This window comes from Pongo abelii, chromosome 7, assembly GCF_028885655.2.
Source record: "Pongo abelii isolate AG06213 chromosome 7, NHGRI_mPonAbe1-v2.0_pri, whole genome shotgun sequence".
Classification (NCBI taxonomy): domain Eukaryota; kingdom Metazoa; phylum Chordata; class Mammalia; order Primates; family Hominidae; genus Pongo; species Pongo abelii.
Window position 1 is genome coordinate 29955353 of NC_071992.2, and position 16258 is coordinate 29971610.

The following is a 16258-nucleotide window of genomic DNA, read 5'->3' on the forward strand; positions in this document are numbered from 1 at the left end:
AGACCTGATTTGTGGTGTGTTGTTGCTTTGTTAAGGTAAAGTTTTACTAGAAACCCCTCGTAATAGAGTTTGTATTTGTTTTGAGGGAAACTTTGTATTTGGGGAAATAATAGTCTAGTTTGTGCTATAGAACTAGAGACAGAAAGTATTTTCAAGTGTTGGCATAATTGTGAAATAAAAAGCAGCCCAGAGAAGTTGTGGTTTTGACACAATGTGGCCCTCGGAAATGTTTGGATTTAATCTTGCCCTTCTCTCTCATCCTGCACAGAGTGTATGCGTGAAAACTGGTTGGTTTGCACAGCGTAGCCCACCGCTCTTTGATGTAAGGGGATGAACTTCGTGTTTATTTTACTTTTGTTTTTGCTTGCTGACTACATAGATGTAAACTGACTTTCGTTAGCTTAGCAGGACTTTTTAAAGATTAATTTTAAATTAGGTTAAAAATGATATATTGTGACCTATGAGTCAGCAAGCAGCATTTAAGGTTAACAGTCTGTTCACGTTAGGGTCAAGTTTTACTGCTGTGTTGGCTCAGGTGTCCCTGCTATGTTTTCATATGTTGAACCTGATTAAAGTTTTGCTTCTTAAAAGAATAGGAGTTAAGGTAAAGAAAAGCCCCAGCAAGCAGAGCCTGGTTATTATTTATGGCAAGCTAGTAGCAAGCAGTGTGTTATATTTTCTTGCAGATGGAAAAATTGGAAAGTTGAGTGAACAGAGAGTTCAAGGACAAAACAGGTATGGCTTTTGTGAAGGCTCATTAAATCAAGCAAAGTGCTAATCACTCAGTACTATCAGCTGGACTGAGATTCTTCAGTAGTCTCCAGAGAGCAACAATTACTGGTGACTGTCATCGTGTAACAATCAGGCTCTGGAGATGAAAAAGACCGGTAGTGGGATCTGAGTCACCCATTCACTAGAATGCAAATGTTGCCAAATAACTCCAACAACCTTTAAAATAGTTTTATTCCTTTTTAATCAGCTTTGCCCAGAAGCAGTTTTACATTCAATCTTTAATGCTCCTTGGCTGTTTTCACAAGATGCAATTTAAAAGGGTAGTTACCCATTAAAAAGTGAGTGAGTCATACTTTCTCCCTGTGGAATTTTAAATTCATTTCCGTTCCTTCCTCTTCCCCCCACCGCCCCATTAATGAGTTTAAATCCTCCAACTATGTTCTTACCTGTCTTAGAAAAGCTGAAGTGCTAGGTAATGCTGGGTACCAGACCCAGAAGACAATTTCGTAGACTTGCAGAGCTGCAACGGAAGCAAAAGGAACTACAGAGACCCGAGAGTGCCTGACTGTGGCCCTGCTGCCCTGGGCCTTGTTTCTGGCAGGCCTCAGGACCTTCTGCATTTCTGGGCTTTGACACTGACACTCCCTATCTCTCACTTTTTCTATTGACCTTTTTACTTTCTCTTTTGGTCACCCAGATTTCCATACATGGTGACCAGGATCCTTAACATTGGCCGGAGAACGTAGGATACAATCTTAGTCACTTTGAGAGAAATGATATTGTTTTTCTTTCAGCATTTTATTTAAAACAAACAAAAATTAAACAGTTTTTAGTGAGCATCCATATACCCATCACCTAGATTCTACAATACTTGCTTTATCACATATCTATCAGTTCCACTATCCATTCATCAGTGTCTCTCGCGTGTGCTTACGCTCTCTTTTTTGATGCATTTGATAGTAAGTTGTATGCTTCAGTACACTCCTCCCCGGATACTTCATCATGCATATCACTGACTAGTGTTCACTGTCTGCAGTGTTTTTCTTTCGTAGTAAATTTACATACAGTACAAAACAACTTGTGGTGTTTTATATATATATGAGATATATATGATATATATATGATTGATATATATGATATGTATGATATATGTGATATATACAATATATATGATATATGATATATATATGAAACATATATTAAGTATACCATTTGATTATTTTTGACAAATGCATATACCTGTGCTACAAAGTCCTATTAAGATACAGAATGTCACCATCATCCCAGAAAGTTCGCACATCCCACTTGCCAGTAAATCCTCCCCTGCGCCTCCCAGAGGCAGCCATTCTTCTGATTTTTTTCCCCATCACAGATTAGTTTTGTCTCTTCTAGAACTTCATATAAGTGGAACCATATAACATACTCTTGTAGGCCTCTCTCACTGAGCATAGTATTTTGAGATTTATCCATGTTGTTGGGTGATTCATTAATTGTTACCTATTTAGTGCTGGGTAGTATTCCATTGTATGCAGAGATCACAGTTTGTTTACCATCCTTCTATTGATAGACGCCTGAGCTGTTTTGTTTGTGGCCATTATGAATAAAACTTCAGTGTACATTCTTGTATAAATCTTTTTGTGGCTATATGTATTTATTTCTCTTGGAGGAATAAATAGACATAGAATTGCTATATAAGTTTAGTTTTACAAGAAACTGCCAGTCATTTTCCCAAAATGGCTCTACTATTTGTACTCCCACCAATAATGTGTGAACATTTGGTTGTACCACATCTTCACCAACATATGGCATTGTCAGTCTTTTTAATTTTAGCCATTCTAGTGGGTGTATAATGGTATCTCGTGGTTTTAGTTTGCTTTTTACTGATGACTAATGATGTTGAACACTTTTTTAGTATGTGCTTATGCTATTTGAGTATATTTCTTTTGTGAAGTATCTATTAAAATCTTTTGCCCATTTTTGACTGGGTGGTTGTATATCCTAGCTGCCAGTCCTTTGTCAGCTCTATATTTTGCAAATTTGAAAACCCAGTCTGTAGCTTGGCTATTTGTTATATTAATGATATATTTTAGCCAAACTTTTTAATTTTGGTAAAGTAGAATTTAGCAGTTGTTTTCTTTCATGGTTATCGCTTTTCTGTATTGTCTCTAATAAACCATTGCACGTTCCCAAGGCACAAAGATATTCTCCTGTGTTTTCTTCTAATTACAGTTTGAGCTTTCACGTACAGGTTTGTGTTCCATCTTGAATTAATTCTTGTGTGTAGTATGAGGTGGGGATCAAGGTTCCTTTTTCCCCGTATAGACATCTAGTTGCTTTAACATCACTTCTTTAAAGATTTTCCTTCCCCATTCGGATTATATCACACCTTTGTTAAAAATAGAAGGACTCAGTAAATGTGGGCTGGGCTATTTTCTGTTTCATCAATCTGTTTTTCAATCCTTATGCCAGTGCTACACTGTTTTGATTACTGTGGCTTTTTAGTATATCTTGAAGTCAAGTAATGTGAGTCTTCTAACTTTGTAATTGTTTTTCAAAATTGCTTTAGAAATTCTAGATCCTTTGCATTTCTGTGTAAAATTTAGAATCAACTGGCCAATGCTGGATTTAGAATTGTGTTAAAACTATAGAACAAATGGAAAGAATTGACAATTTATTGCTTCTTCCAATTCATGAACATAGTCTCTCTCTCCTTGTATACTTAGGTTTTTAAATTCTCTTAGCAATCTTCATTGTTGAGATTGTGTAAGCCTTTTGTAAACAAATTTTTTCAAAATATTTGTATGTGTTTTGGTGCTACAGTAAATGAAATGTAAATTTCATTTTTAAATTTTATTATTATTATTTTTTTTTTTTTTTTGAATCAGAGTCTCGCTCTGTCGCCCAGGCTGGAATGCAGTGACGCAATCTCAGCTCACTGCAACCTCTACCTTCTGGGCACAAGACATTCTCCTGCCTCAGCCTCCCGAGTAGCTGGGATTACAGGCATCCGCCACCATGCATGGCTAATTTTTGTATTTTTAGTAGAGATGGGGTTTCACCATGTTGGCCAGGCTGGTCTCAAACTCCTGGCCTCAGGTGATCTGCCCACCTCGGCCTCCCAAAGTGCTGGGAGCTGGGATTACACACGTGAGCTACCACACCTAGCCATAAATTTCATTTTTTCAAATTTTTGCTGCATATATATATATATATATATATATACAGTTGATTTTTATATATTAATGTTATGTCATAATACCTTACTAAATTCACTACTTAATTCTAAAAGCTATTTTTGTGAAAACATTAATATTTACTTCCTAAACAATCACGTCATCTGCAAATGCAGTGCATTTTACTTTTCCCTTTTGGATTTGTATGCTTTTCTTTCTCTTGCCTTACTGCACTGCCTAGGACCTTTGGTACAGTGTTAAACAGAAGTGGTAAGAGTGGGCCTCTCTGTCTTGTTCCCAGTTATACAGGGAAAACATTTTTATTTCAGTATTAAATGCAATGTTGCCTGTGGGTTTTTTATAGTTACCTGTATTAGATTGAATACGTTTATTGAGAGGGTTTATCATTAACTCATTTGTCTAATGCTTTCTCTGCATCTATTTAAATGGTCATATGATTTTCCTCCTTTATTGTAATAATATGGATCGTTGTTTTTTTTTTTAACATTAAACCTCACATTCCTAGGATAAATCCTGTTATATCATCATCTTTACATATTGTTGGATTCAACTTGCTAATACTTTGTAGAGGATTTTTGTGTCTATGTTCATACGGGGTGGTGGTCTGTAATTTTCTTTTTTATAATTTTGTTGTCAGGTATTAGTTTTTGGTATTAGTGTAACGCAGGCTTCACAAAACAAGTAAGGATGTGTTGTTCCCTCCCCTATTTTCTGAAAGTGTTCATGTAACATGAATGTGATTTCTTCCATAAATGTTTGCTAGAACTCACCAGCGAAACTATCTAGGGCTGGAATTTTCTTCATGGGAGGGTTTTAGATAATAATTCAGTTCATTTAATAGATATGGAGCTATTCATATTTTCTGTTTCATCTGTGTCCATTTTAATAAGTTATGTTTTTCAAGGAATTTGTCTGTTTCATTATTTTGTCAACATTTTGGTATTACGTTGCCTTAGTAGGCTTTTAATGTCTGTGGAATCTTAGTGATCACCCCTGTTTCAACCCTGATACTCATTATCTGTGTTTTCTCTTTTTTTCTTGTTTACCCTAGTTAGGGGTTTGTCAATTTTGTTGTTCTTTTCAAAGAAGTAGCTTTTGGTTTTGTTTATTTCCTCTACTCTGTAGACTTCCGCTTTTATTTTTATTCTACTTTCTTTCCGTTTAATTGCTCTTCTTTTTCTAGTGATTTAATAAGGTATAAAAGCTTGGCCAGGCGCAGTGGCTCACGCCTGTAATCCCAGCACTTTGGGAGGTGAGGTGGGCAGATCACCTGAGGTCAGGAGTTCGAGACCAGCCTGGCCAACATGGCAAAACCCCATCTCTACTAAAAATACAAAAATTAGTCGTGTGTGGTGGCATGCACCTGTAATCCCAGCTACTGGGTAAGCTGAGGCAGGAGAATCACTTGAACCTGGGAGGCAGAGGTTGCAGTGAGCCACTGCCCTCCAGGCTGGGTAACAGAGTGAGACTCCTTCTCAAAAAAAAAAAAAAAAAATCTTGGCCATCATTTTAGACCTTTTCCTAAAAGCACTGCTTTGGCTGAATCCCACACATTTTGATATGTTGTATTTTAATTATTATTCAATTCAAAATATTTCTTAATACCCTTAATATATATCTATATATATCTATATATTTGATCCATGGAATGTATAGGAATGGGGTGTTTAATTTCCAAATTTCCATACAATGAGGTTTTTCTTGCTATCTTATTAATTTCTAATTTATTTTCATTTTGGCCAGAGAACCTACTCTGTATAATTTTGATGTTTTAAAATTATTGAGACTTGTTTTATGGCCCAGCATATGTAGTCTCTCTTGGTGAGCATGCCATGTGTGTTTGTAAAGAATGTATATTCTCAGTTGCTGGGTGTCATGTTCTATAAATATCAGTTAAACCAAGATGGTTAGTAGTAGTGTTCAGGTAAATTTTGTTTTTTATTCTTTTGTAGTTCTATCAATTGCTAAGAGATTGAAATCTCCAAGTATGATTGAGGAACTCTCCACATCTCTCTTCATTTATATTGATTTTTACTTAATGTATTTTGAAAATCTGTTATTAGATACATACACATCTATGATTGCTGTGTTTTCCTGATGTATGAACTTTTCACCATTATGAAATTACCTCTTTATCATCATGAGATGTCCTTCTGCATCCCTGGTCTTGCAGTTTACTTGGTGTTAATTTAGCCATCACAGCCTCATGTGCTTACTGTTTGCCCTGTGTATCATCCTTTTCCATCCATTTGCTTTCCACCCATAAGTTTATCTTGAAAATGCATTTCTTTAGACAGAAGTCTACAGTAATTGGGTCTTTTTTTTTAATCCATTTTGCTCATGTCTGCCTTTTAATTGGAGTGTTTAGTCTGTTAACATTTGATGTAATTATTGATACATCAGTTTAAGCTGATGGTTTGATTTATATCTACCAGTTTAATCATCTCCTCACTTTGGTTTTCAGTAGCCAAGAATAATAGTTGTAATGAATACTATTATGGTCTAATTCTTTATAGTTTATTTTTTCTATATCCTTTAATAGGGAATATCTTCTTAAAAGAAAGGGAGAGGACTCCTTATATCTAGTACAATGACTTAAGCATAGAATTCTGGTACTTAGTAAATGCTAAGTGAATGCGGTGGAAAGAACTGTCCCTTAAAAATCAGGAGACATAGTCTCCAGACTTATTTATATTATTATTTTGCATTATTACCTGGCTTAATCCACTTATGTTGTGTGTGTGATTTAGTTTCCTCATCTATAAAAATGAGGAGGTATAGGACTATATTATCTCTAAAATTACATCTTTCTGTCATCTATGATTTGAAGCTTTCTAATGGAATGAGAATTTTATCTAAAAGATATGTTCACAAGTTATTCTTCATTTAGCAACCACTTTCTGACAATCATTTTCTATAATGTTTTTATGTATATAACCCTTAAATTTCAATGTGGATATAATATTAAAAAATGCAATGTCTGTGATTCTTTTTTTTTTTTTTTTTTTACATATCTGACTCAACAATTTTATTTACTTTTCTTATTTGTTCTTTGGGAGAGTTGATTTTTAGGGGACAACTGTAAATTTCTTTCTTTTCACAGGAAGAAAAGAGGCTTGCCATCCTATGTGAGTTAATCAAACTTTCTGAAATCTCCCATCCTTTCTTCCCTCTGTTGTTTAACTCTAATATATGAGAAATTGCCTCTTCCCCGCCCCCAACACAGGGTCTTGTTCTGTCACTCAGGCTGGAGTGCAGTGGTGGCATCATAGCTCACTGCAGCCTTGGTCTACAGGCATGAGCCACTGCTGCACCTAGCCACCTTCTTTTTTTTTGGCTTCCAGAGAAGAAAATTTCTCAAACGCATGATCCCATAATTATTCTGTTCAGTGAATCTGAATTCCTCGACTTACAATTTATACTCTTTTTTTTTTTTAAGTATTTATTGATCATTCTTGGGTGTTTCTCAGAGAGGGGGATATGGCAGGGTCATAGGATAATAGTGGAGAGAAGGTCAGCAGATAAACACATGAACAAAGGTCTCTGGTTTTCCTAGGCAGAGGTCCCTGCGGCCTTCCGCAGTGTTTGTGTCCCTGGGTACTTGAGATTAGGGAGTGGTGATGACTCTTAAGGAGCATGCTGCCTTCAAGCATCTGTTTAACAAAGCACATCTTGCACCGCCCTTAATCCATTTAACCCTGAGTTGACACAGCACATGTTTCAGAGAGCGCGGGGCTGGGGGCAAGGCCATAGATCAACAGCATCCCAAGGCAGAAGAATTTCACCTCCCAGACGGGGCGGCCGGGCAGAGGCGCTCCTCACTTCCCAGACGGGGCGGCCGGGCAGAGGCGCTCCTCACTTCCCAGACGGGGCGGCCGGGCAGAGGCGCTCCTCACTTCCCAGAGGGGGCGGCCGGGCAGAGACGCTCCTCACTTCCTAGACGGGGTGGTGGCTGGGCAGAGGCTGTAATCTTAGCACTTTGGGAGGTCAAGGCAGGCGGCTGGGAGGTGGAGGTTGTAGCGAGCCGAGATCACGCCACTGCACTCCAGCCTGGGCAACATTGAGCCTTGAGTGAGCGAGACTCCGTCTGCAATCCCAGCACCTCGGGAGGCCGAGGCGGGCGGATCACTCGAGGCCAGGAGCTGGAGACCAGCCGGGTCAACACGGCGAAACCCTGTCTCCACCAAAAGTACAAAAACCAGTCAGGCGTGGCGGCGCGCGTCTGCAATCCCAGGCACTCGGCAGGCCGAGGCAGGGAGGTTGCAGCGAGCTGAGATCACCGCAGTACAGTCCAGCTTCGGTAACAGAGGGAGATCGAAGAAAGAAGGAGAGGGAGACCGAAGAAAGAAGGGAGACGGGAGAGGGCTCTTTTTTTCTTTTCTATTAATAATGTGTTGCTGCTGGTTCTTTAGCTACACGAGGGGACTACAAAATGATAGTTTTTGTCAGCCATGAAAAAAATCAAACCTCAAACAAAATGTTATAAGCTGTTTTTATATATCTTAAGCCCTGCCAGCTAATGTGATAGGGCACAAGGGTCTTTGATTAGTCTGTAAGCTGCAGTGCCACCAGGTTGGTTTTTCATAGGTAGTACTCATTTTTAAATCAAAATTCTGTTGTTACTTCATTTTGTGTTGGGCAGTGGTTAATTTATAGAACCTCGTGACATAACCACCAATATCGAGGAAGCAGACTTGACTACCATCTCAAAAAAAGATTGGGGGTAATAGTTATTTTTAAATCTTCAAGCACACCAAACGTCCAACTCAGTTAAGTCTAGAGCATCACTAACAGAGCATTGGGCAGAACTTCAAATTTTATTGAGGTATTTTCAAGATAGGGTGATAGTTAAGAAGAGGAATTTGTTCATGGTGCTGCTGCCAAGGAGTTACACCAATAACTCGAGGTGTTATCAACAATTCAAACAAATCTGGCTGTTCAAAGAAATGGGTAAACGCCACTGACTTGTTTTGGGACCGTAGATGGAGAAGAGATTGTATGTTGTGACTAACGAAAATGAGTATTTCATCTCTGTACCATTTTTTACCATGCAATTTGTTTTGAATAGGTTGAGTATGAGGTTGGAGGATGTCCACACAGGGAATATTCTGTAAGCCATTCAGGAACTTGAGCCTTGAGTGCTTGTGAGAGTTTAAGCAAGACTAGACTCAGGCACATCCAGTTGCAGTAAGGACAGATGTTTTGAAAGAGGAGCTGCCACGAATTATTTGTAATGAGACGTACCCACCTCTTTGATACCACAGCTTCTTGGAGTGAAACAAAAGACAGTTTCCAGAAGGTACTGAAGAGACTTTAAAATCAGTGTGCTCTCTTCCTTCCATCAGTGTCCCCCTGGTGGGGCCCTTAGTGCAAGGAGACAGTAATAATAGATAGTGCTTCTGTCAAAAGGTCGCTTTCTTCTTTCCAGAAATAGAAACATGCTTCCCAAGAAATAATCTAAATCTATTTATATTTCTGCCACTTCTAGCTTTTTGTTCCGTGGTCATTTCTTTCTTTCTTTCTTTCTTTCTTTTTTCTGTATCCCCCCAGCTAGATTGTTAAGCATGTCTGGGACAGGAACTATTATATTTTTACTTTCTGAAGATTACCTGGCCTACTGCTAGGCACCTTCTAAAATTAACTTTTTGCAAGAGGAAAGATAAGCAGTAGATGTAGCTGGAGGCTGCTGTTGGAGTGAAGAGAGACCTCCTGTGTTCCCAGTTATGCCTAATTCATTTATTCCTTCTTCAAATTTGTAATTTTTTTTTAATCGAGGGAGAATTTTTAGTGTTGAAGCCTTTTAGCCTCTAGACGTGTTTGAGCCTGCTGGCTTTCAGGAGCTTCCTGTCCAGATGGAGAGACAGACATATCCACAAATAACAAGGCAGACTACTTGTAGTGTGGGCAGGGTGCTTGGGAATGGGAGCACTGAGATCTCACTGGGGGTGGAGGGGTTCTGGGAAGATGTCATTAGGGGAGAAATGTGTTGGAGCTCTGTTTTGAAGGCTCGTAGCCTTTGGTTTTTGTTTGCCTTTAAATTCCTGGGTTATTGTACCATTTCTCTTCACCCCTGCTCCACAATTTTTAAATATTCTGTCAACATAAGGTTTTGGCTTAAGCTATGCTTCACAGAGAACATAGCATCTTTTATAGCTGGTGCCACTCCTATGGCATACAGAAAAGCGTAGGATTCAACATAACCCCACAGTGTTGGGCTGTACAGGCTTAAAATGAACCTGTAATACCACAAAAAGAGCAGTGGAATTGGAATCAGAGGATCCCTTTTGAGTCTTGGCTTTGTCTCTCGAGAAGTTGACAGAGTTGTTGCATGCCGAAGAACTTGTAGCCCCCAAGAGGTATGGGAGTTGAACTAGGTACTGAAGGAGAGCCATGCTTTTGGATGGCTAAGTGGCACATACTGTTGGATAGCTACCTAAATGATACGGGGGGATCATATTAATACCAGGCCATAAAATGTCAACACAGATTGGTTGAAAGCCTGTATGTGCATATTTGCATATTAAAGAACAGTTATTGATATGTTTACATCTCTGTTAAATGAAGAATCAGATTTAGTGAGATGTAGGATTAGATATAGTATTATCAAAAAATTTTCATGAGAATACAGTAAGCCTATGGGAAAAATTCATTGTTTTGTCATTCAAATTTGATACAAATTTCAGATGAAAATACAATTCTGGAAAGAGGAAATATAGTGAAAGCCTTTTTATAAATATAAAATATTGACTTTTCAAAACTTGGGTTGTTTTTTTCTTCCTCCATTTGTGTTGGTGCAAAAGGTAATGACATTTCCCGCCTGAGGAAAGACATTTTTGAAATGGAGTTAAATTATTATTTGAGAATAAGGTTTCCTTCTGTGGCCTGTACTATATTCTGATGACTTATAAAGACACCTTGTGCAGCAGCGTCCTCTATATGTCCTTGGTGGGGCCTTTGACACTCTGTGCAATAGGAAGACTAGCTAATAAATTTTTTCTTTCCTCTACACAAATTCCCATTTGTGCAATTGCCTCCCCTCTAGTTTTTCCCAGTGATGTAAGCTACTATTATGCCACCACGCTTGCTAACTTAATGGTATCACTTTTAAGAAATACTGCAGGTTTTTTAAAAATACCAATTGGAATGCCTCATTCTAGGATATTCTCATTTACTTTTAAAAACGTAGTCATTTAGAGCTTTTTGCTTTCTGGGGTTTTTTGGGTTTTTTTTTTTCAACCTTTGTATGGTGTGCCTTCTCCATAATATATGAATATTTATTTTTATTTGAAAAATGTTTTCCCTCAAACCGAATAATTGATGCTGGAGGAAGGTGTGTTACGTCTCTCCTGTGGCATCCTGTTACTGCGTGCCTTAGTACCCACCTGTTTAAGAGGCACAGGACCTGATGATTCGATTGTTTCAGAGAAGCCAAATTAGTTTGAATCCTGTCTTAGGCAAGATTTGATAAGATCTGAGCCCTTTTTCTGTCTCATAGTTCATCTTTTAGTGACTTTGAACTATTTGTTTACCTTTAGTCCTGTTGCCTCTGGTAATCCTACCTAAAACCTCGTGGAATACAGAAATAAACAATGCAAAAGAGTTCAAATGTCCAGAATGAAAGACTTGAGAATTTGTTCTCTAGATTGGTGATTCTTAGCTTTCTTAATTATTGTTGGCAATAAATAAGTCCGTTTTTATTGACAATTAAGAATGAAAGAGTGAACCTCACGGAATTAGCTACAAAAATTACAGAAATTTTATGATTTTTACTTTTCAATAAGCAATGAACTTCTTGAGAAAGAAAGAAAATAAATGGGAAATTTTTTTTAAAGGCTTCTCTCATCCTCCCCCCAAAATTGAGAACATTGTAGAAGGGTGCACTAAGAAGAAGGATTGGGTTCTAAGAATTGAGAGATGTTGGCCGGGCACAGTGGCTCATGCCTGTAATCCCAGCACTTTGGGGGGCCGAGGCAGATGGATCATTTGAGATCAGGAGTTTGAGACCAGCCTGGCCAACATAGTGAAACCCCGTCTCTTCTAAAAATACAAAAAAATTAGCTGGGTGTGGTGGCACGCACCTGTAATCCTAGCTACTCGGGAGGCTGAAGCACGAGAAATGCTTGAACCCAGGAGGTGGAGGTTGCAGTGAGCCAAGATCGCGCCACTGTACTACAGCCTGGGCAACACAGTGAAACTCTGAATCAAAAAAAAAAAAAAAAAAAATTGAGAGATGTTGAAAAGCAGAGAAGTCTGGGGTGGGTCCACGCTGAGTTGTCTAAGCAGTGTGGTAACTGGAATACAGAGCAAGGACTTTGAAGTCAGGTGGACCCAACTTCAGATCCTGACTCCGATTTTATTAGCTCTGTGCCCTTGAACATGCTGTTTACTCCCTTTCAGCTTCAGTTTCATCACTTGTGAAATGGAGGTAATAGGACACGCTTCATAGAGCTGGTGGGAGGATTCAGTACTAGAGTGTGTGGCACAGAGCTTGGCCCACAACAGCCTCTGTAAATGTGAGCTCCTGTCCCCTCACTTCACTAGCCCTGCTAGCAAGAGACTTACTTCTCTGCCTCTTTGGCCAGCATTAAGGCCACTAACTCAGACAGCATGAATCTAAAGTGGTGCTCGCTACTCTGATACGTGATTTTAGTAAAAGACAAAAATGATTGGTAATTTCGTAAATCATTGCTAAGATTAATAGACTAGGTGAAAAGGCTTTTGTGTATATAGAAGACATTTCATCTAAAATATTCCTATAATCATTACATATGCCCTCTCTCCTTTTTTTTCTTTCATTTAAAATGACTCAAAAATATAGAGTGGGAAATAAATAATGCAGATGGTTTTCACTTATGTGAAAAATGGTTGCTAGGAATTGAAAAATAGGTTTTCACAGTTGAAATCACTGCTTTCAAGGAGATTATGGTTGCAGCTTACTGCAGGAGAATAATAATGATAATGATGATAATAACATTACTATGCTAGCTCAGTCACATCAGTCCTATGAGGTGTAGATAGTATATTATCCTCATTTTGCAGTTAAAGGAACCGAAGCACAGAGGTTAATAGCATCCTCATGTGCATAGTTAGGAAGTAGCAGAGCCAGGATTTGAACTCAGGCAGCCTGGCTCCAGAGCCTACACTCTTTACCACTATCTCATACTAGAAGGACAGAGAGAAGGCAGTTTTTTGAGACGGAGTACCTTAAAACCTGCAACAGGTTAATTATTTTAGATTTGCTCTACAGGTATTCTGAGAGAAGCCTCACAAAGTGTATTGGAATTACTATTGAAACCAGACCAGATTACTGCATGAAGCGGCATTTAAGTGACATGTTGACCTATGGCTGCACAAGGCTGGAGATTGGGGTGCAGAGTGTTTATGAAGATGTGGCTAGAGACACCAACAGGTAAGATGGTGGCAGGTGATCTTGCACAAGTCTTCCTCCAACTTCACCAATTTTCTCTACATTCATACCCAGCCTTTCTTCCTTCTGACCACTCTTAGGGAAAGAAGTATGGGTATTCCTCCTTTTCAAAGTTCTTTCTTCTGTCTGTGCTCTTAATTCCATCCCCTCTTTCCCTCATTTTCAGTCTTTCTCTGGTGGGTCTTTTCCAATAGCCTGTAAACACGCTCATCTCTCTCCCTCTTCTTGTCCTAAGCAGCCTTGTCCATATAGAAAGCAGGGGCGAGGACTCGGGTTAGTAGTTTAAAGCAGGAGAGAAGGCCAAGAACAAAGAAAAGAGTTTGAATAAAATGGACATCAGGGTAATGTTTAAGAGATTCATTTTTGTGGAGCAGATACCAACTAGCAAAAAGTTTGGTGATGCCATGGTTGTAGACTTTGAGAAATTTGGGAGTGCAAGGAAAGAAGGAAGTAAGAGTTGTTAGAGCTTTATTATGTTCCCTCTAGAAGTATATCTTTTAGTAGAAAAGAAAATACCCGTGAAAGGTTAACTGTATAAGGAACTTCACAGTTAATTGCTAAATTAGTGGAGTAGGGAAGACAATTGAGAGTTTATTAGGCAGCTGAGATGATTGACCGAGAATTTTAACGGTGGGCTTTGGAGGAAGGATGTGTTGAGTTGGATGTTAAAGCCCCCTTTATTCTGTAGGATTTGGGTAGATGTGATTGGTGTTGTGCCAGGAGAAGGAAGCAAAGGGGAACTAGGGAGACAAGCACTGATCAGCATCTTAGAAACAACCAAGAGGAATGCCAGGCAGAGGAGGATGGAATTTTCCCTTAAGGAGTAGAGATCTGTTGAATATTTTTTAGCATGGGGAAGAATCTCATGGATATCATGTTTAATTAAGAAAGAGTAACTGAATAGGATGCTCTTATGTGGGAAGAGGCTTCAACCAGGGAAACTATGAAGTGCTGTAGCCTTCAAGGGCTGTGCTAGAGAGACAGCTGTGCAGATAGAGGGGAAGGGGAAGCTTTCTGAAGAATACGACATCTGAGTTGGGACTTCACGGAAGAGTGTGAGTTGGTCAGGTGCAGAAGAGGAAGATTGAGGCAGAAAGAAAATAGGAACTCCTGGAGATGGGAGTGCATAGCACATTTGAGGAATTTGGAGTGGTTTAGATTGATTAGAATGTGAAATAGGAGAGTGATAAGAGGTGAGGCTGAAAAGCAGGCAGAGAGGCTGATTATTAGGGGCCTGAGGAGTCAGCCCAGGGAGGCTGGACATTAATCTAATGGAGCAAGCCACCAGCAGGCATAAAGCTACAATGTGATGGAGCATATCTGCAGCTTAGAAAGATCGCTTACAGTATAAGGGGCAGGTCAGAGAAGAGCAGGTTGAAAGGGAGATCGGGTATGAGGCTGTTACAGAAATTAAGCAGGAAATACTGATGTCGTGGAAAGAAGTGAATGGTGGTGATTGGTGACTGATTGGAAGTGAGGATAAGAGAGAATGGGAAGTCAAGGAGACTTGGAGAGAACATAGGGTTTCATTTGGCTACACTAAGTTTCAGATACCTGTAGAATAGCCAAGTGAAGGTTTGCTTTAGAGCAGGGCTAGGCAATAGACAATTCAGCAGTGATCAAAATGTTCTGTGCCTGCTACTGAGTTTTCCATTTTAATTCTTCTAAATATAAATTTTAATAACCACATGTGCCTAGTGGCTGTCATTTTAAATAGTGCTGCTTTAAAGTATTGGTTATTTGGGTTTGGAATTCAGGAGAGAGGCCTGGCCTTGTCCTAGGAATTGGGAAGTCATCAGCAAAAAGACATTAGAAATTGAAGCCATGGAAATGGTTGGGAGCATTCTGAGAGAGTGAGATGGAGTCTGTGGTTTCTAGGATCCTTCTGCCGTGAATGGGAACACCTTGGTGGCAGAAGGATCACCACAAGGCTTCAGTTTAGTTGCCCAAAACCATTATTAGGACTTGTTTCCTGCTGGATGTGGCTCTAGAATGCCAAGTTAAGATGATTTATCCACGTGACCCCAAATGACTCTGCCTTCTCACTAAGTCATTCTCTCTTTCCACTGTTATTTAAGGATCCTCCAAACCCACCAGTGAAATCTATTTTGTATTATAGATTTCACTCTTCCTTCCTGTCTACAAATAATTTCACAAGATCTTTAAAGGAAAGAACATAGCAGCTTGCTGCTTCTGCATGGTTCTGAGCTCATTTTAATTTTTAATATAGGTATTTACGTTCATAAGCTTATTTTGACTGGTGATGCTAAACCAAATAATTTTAATACACATTAACTTTTGCTACTCCAATGCTTTACTTTCAAGACTTTAAGTAGATGTGTAAGGGAATTTCTGAGAAATATCTCAGAAATAAAGTTAATTACTTCCAGGCCTCCTGAGAGGTGGGGATGTAAAAAATGACTTTCTGAGATGTCTTTTCCCCCAGCCATATGATTTTGGTTATGGAACTTCTGTTACCTGTCTCAGAGATTGTTTTCCCCTTGTTCCTTGTGTTAACTTTGTCACCCGTTTATTTGTGTAACAGATGTTACACAAATAGGTAGTGATTTTCACAGGTAGTGATTTTCTTTCCTTAGAGGCCACACTGTGAAGGCAGTCTGTGAGTCATTTCACCTGGCCAAAGATTCCGGTTTCAAAGTGGTGGCCCATATGATGCCTGACCTGCCAAATGTGGGACTAGAAAGAGACATTGAACAGTTCACAGTAAGTGTGACTTCAGCCAGGCACATTCAGAATGCCTCTGCATGTTTCTTATCCCATCTGCTCTTGTTGCTTGTTTACTGTTGATGTTTTCCATTGTTAAAGAAATGCATCCTTATTATAGAATATTAGAAACACAGTAGGGTAAGAGACATCACCCACAGCCCCATCAGACAAAACTCTT

The 16258-nt window shown here is 39.1% G+C and overlaps 1 protein-coding gene across 3 annotated transcripts in view; it reads left to right on the top strand.

Annotated features, from left to right (window-relative positions):
- The window catches only part of ELP3 (elongator acetyltransferase complex subunit 3), a 99882-nt gene that overhangs the window by 25212 nt on the left and 58412 nt on the right, over positions 1 to 16258 (top strand). For all 3 annotated transcript variants that reach the window (XM_002818944.6, XM_054561375.2, XM_054561376.2), the window contains 2 exons: positions 13174 to 13335; positions 15951 to 16077. In XM_002818944.6, the coding sequence (XP_002818990.1) occupies positions 13174 to 13335; positions 15951 to 16077 (289 nt within the window). The remainder of the gene's footprint in view (positions 1 to 13173; positions 13336 to 15950; positions 16078 to 16258) is intronic.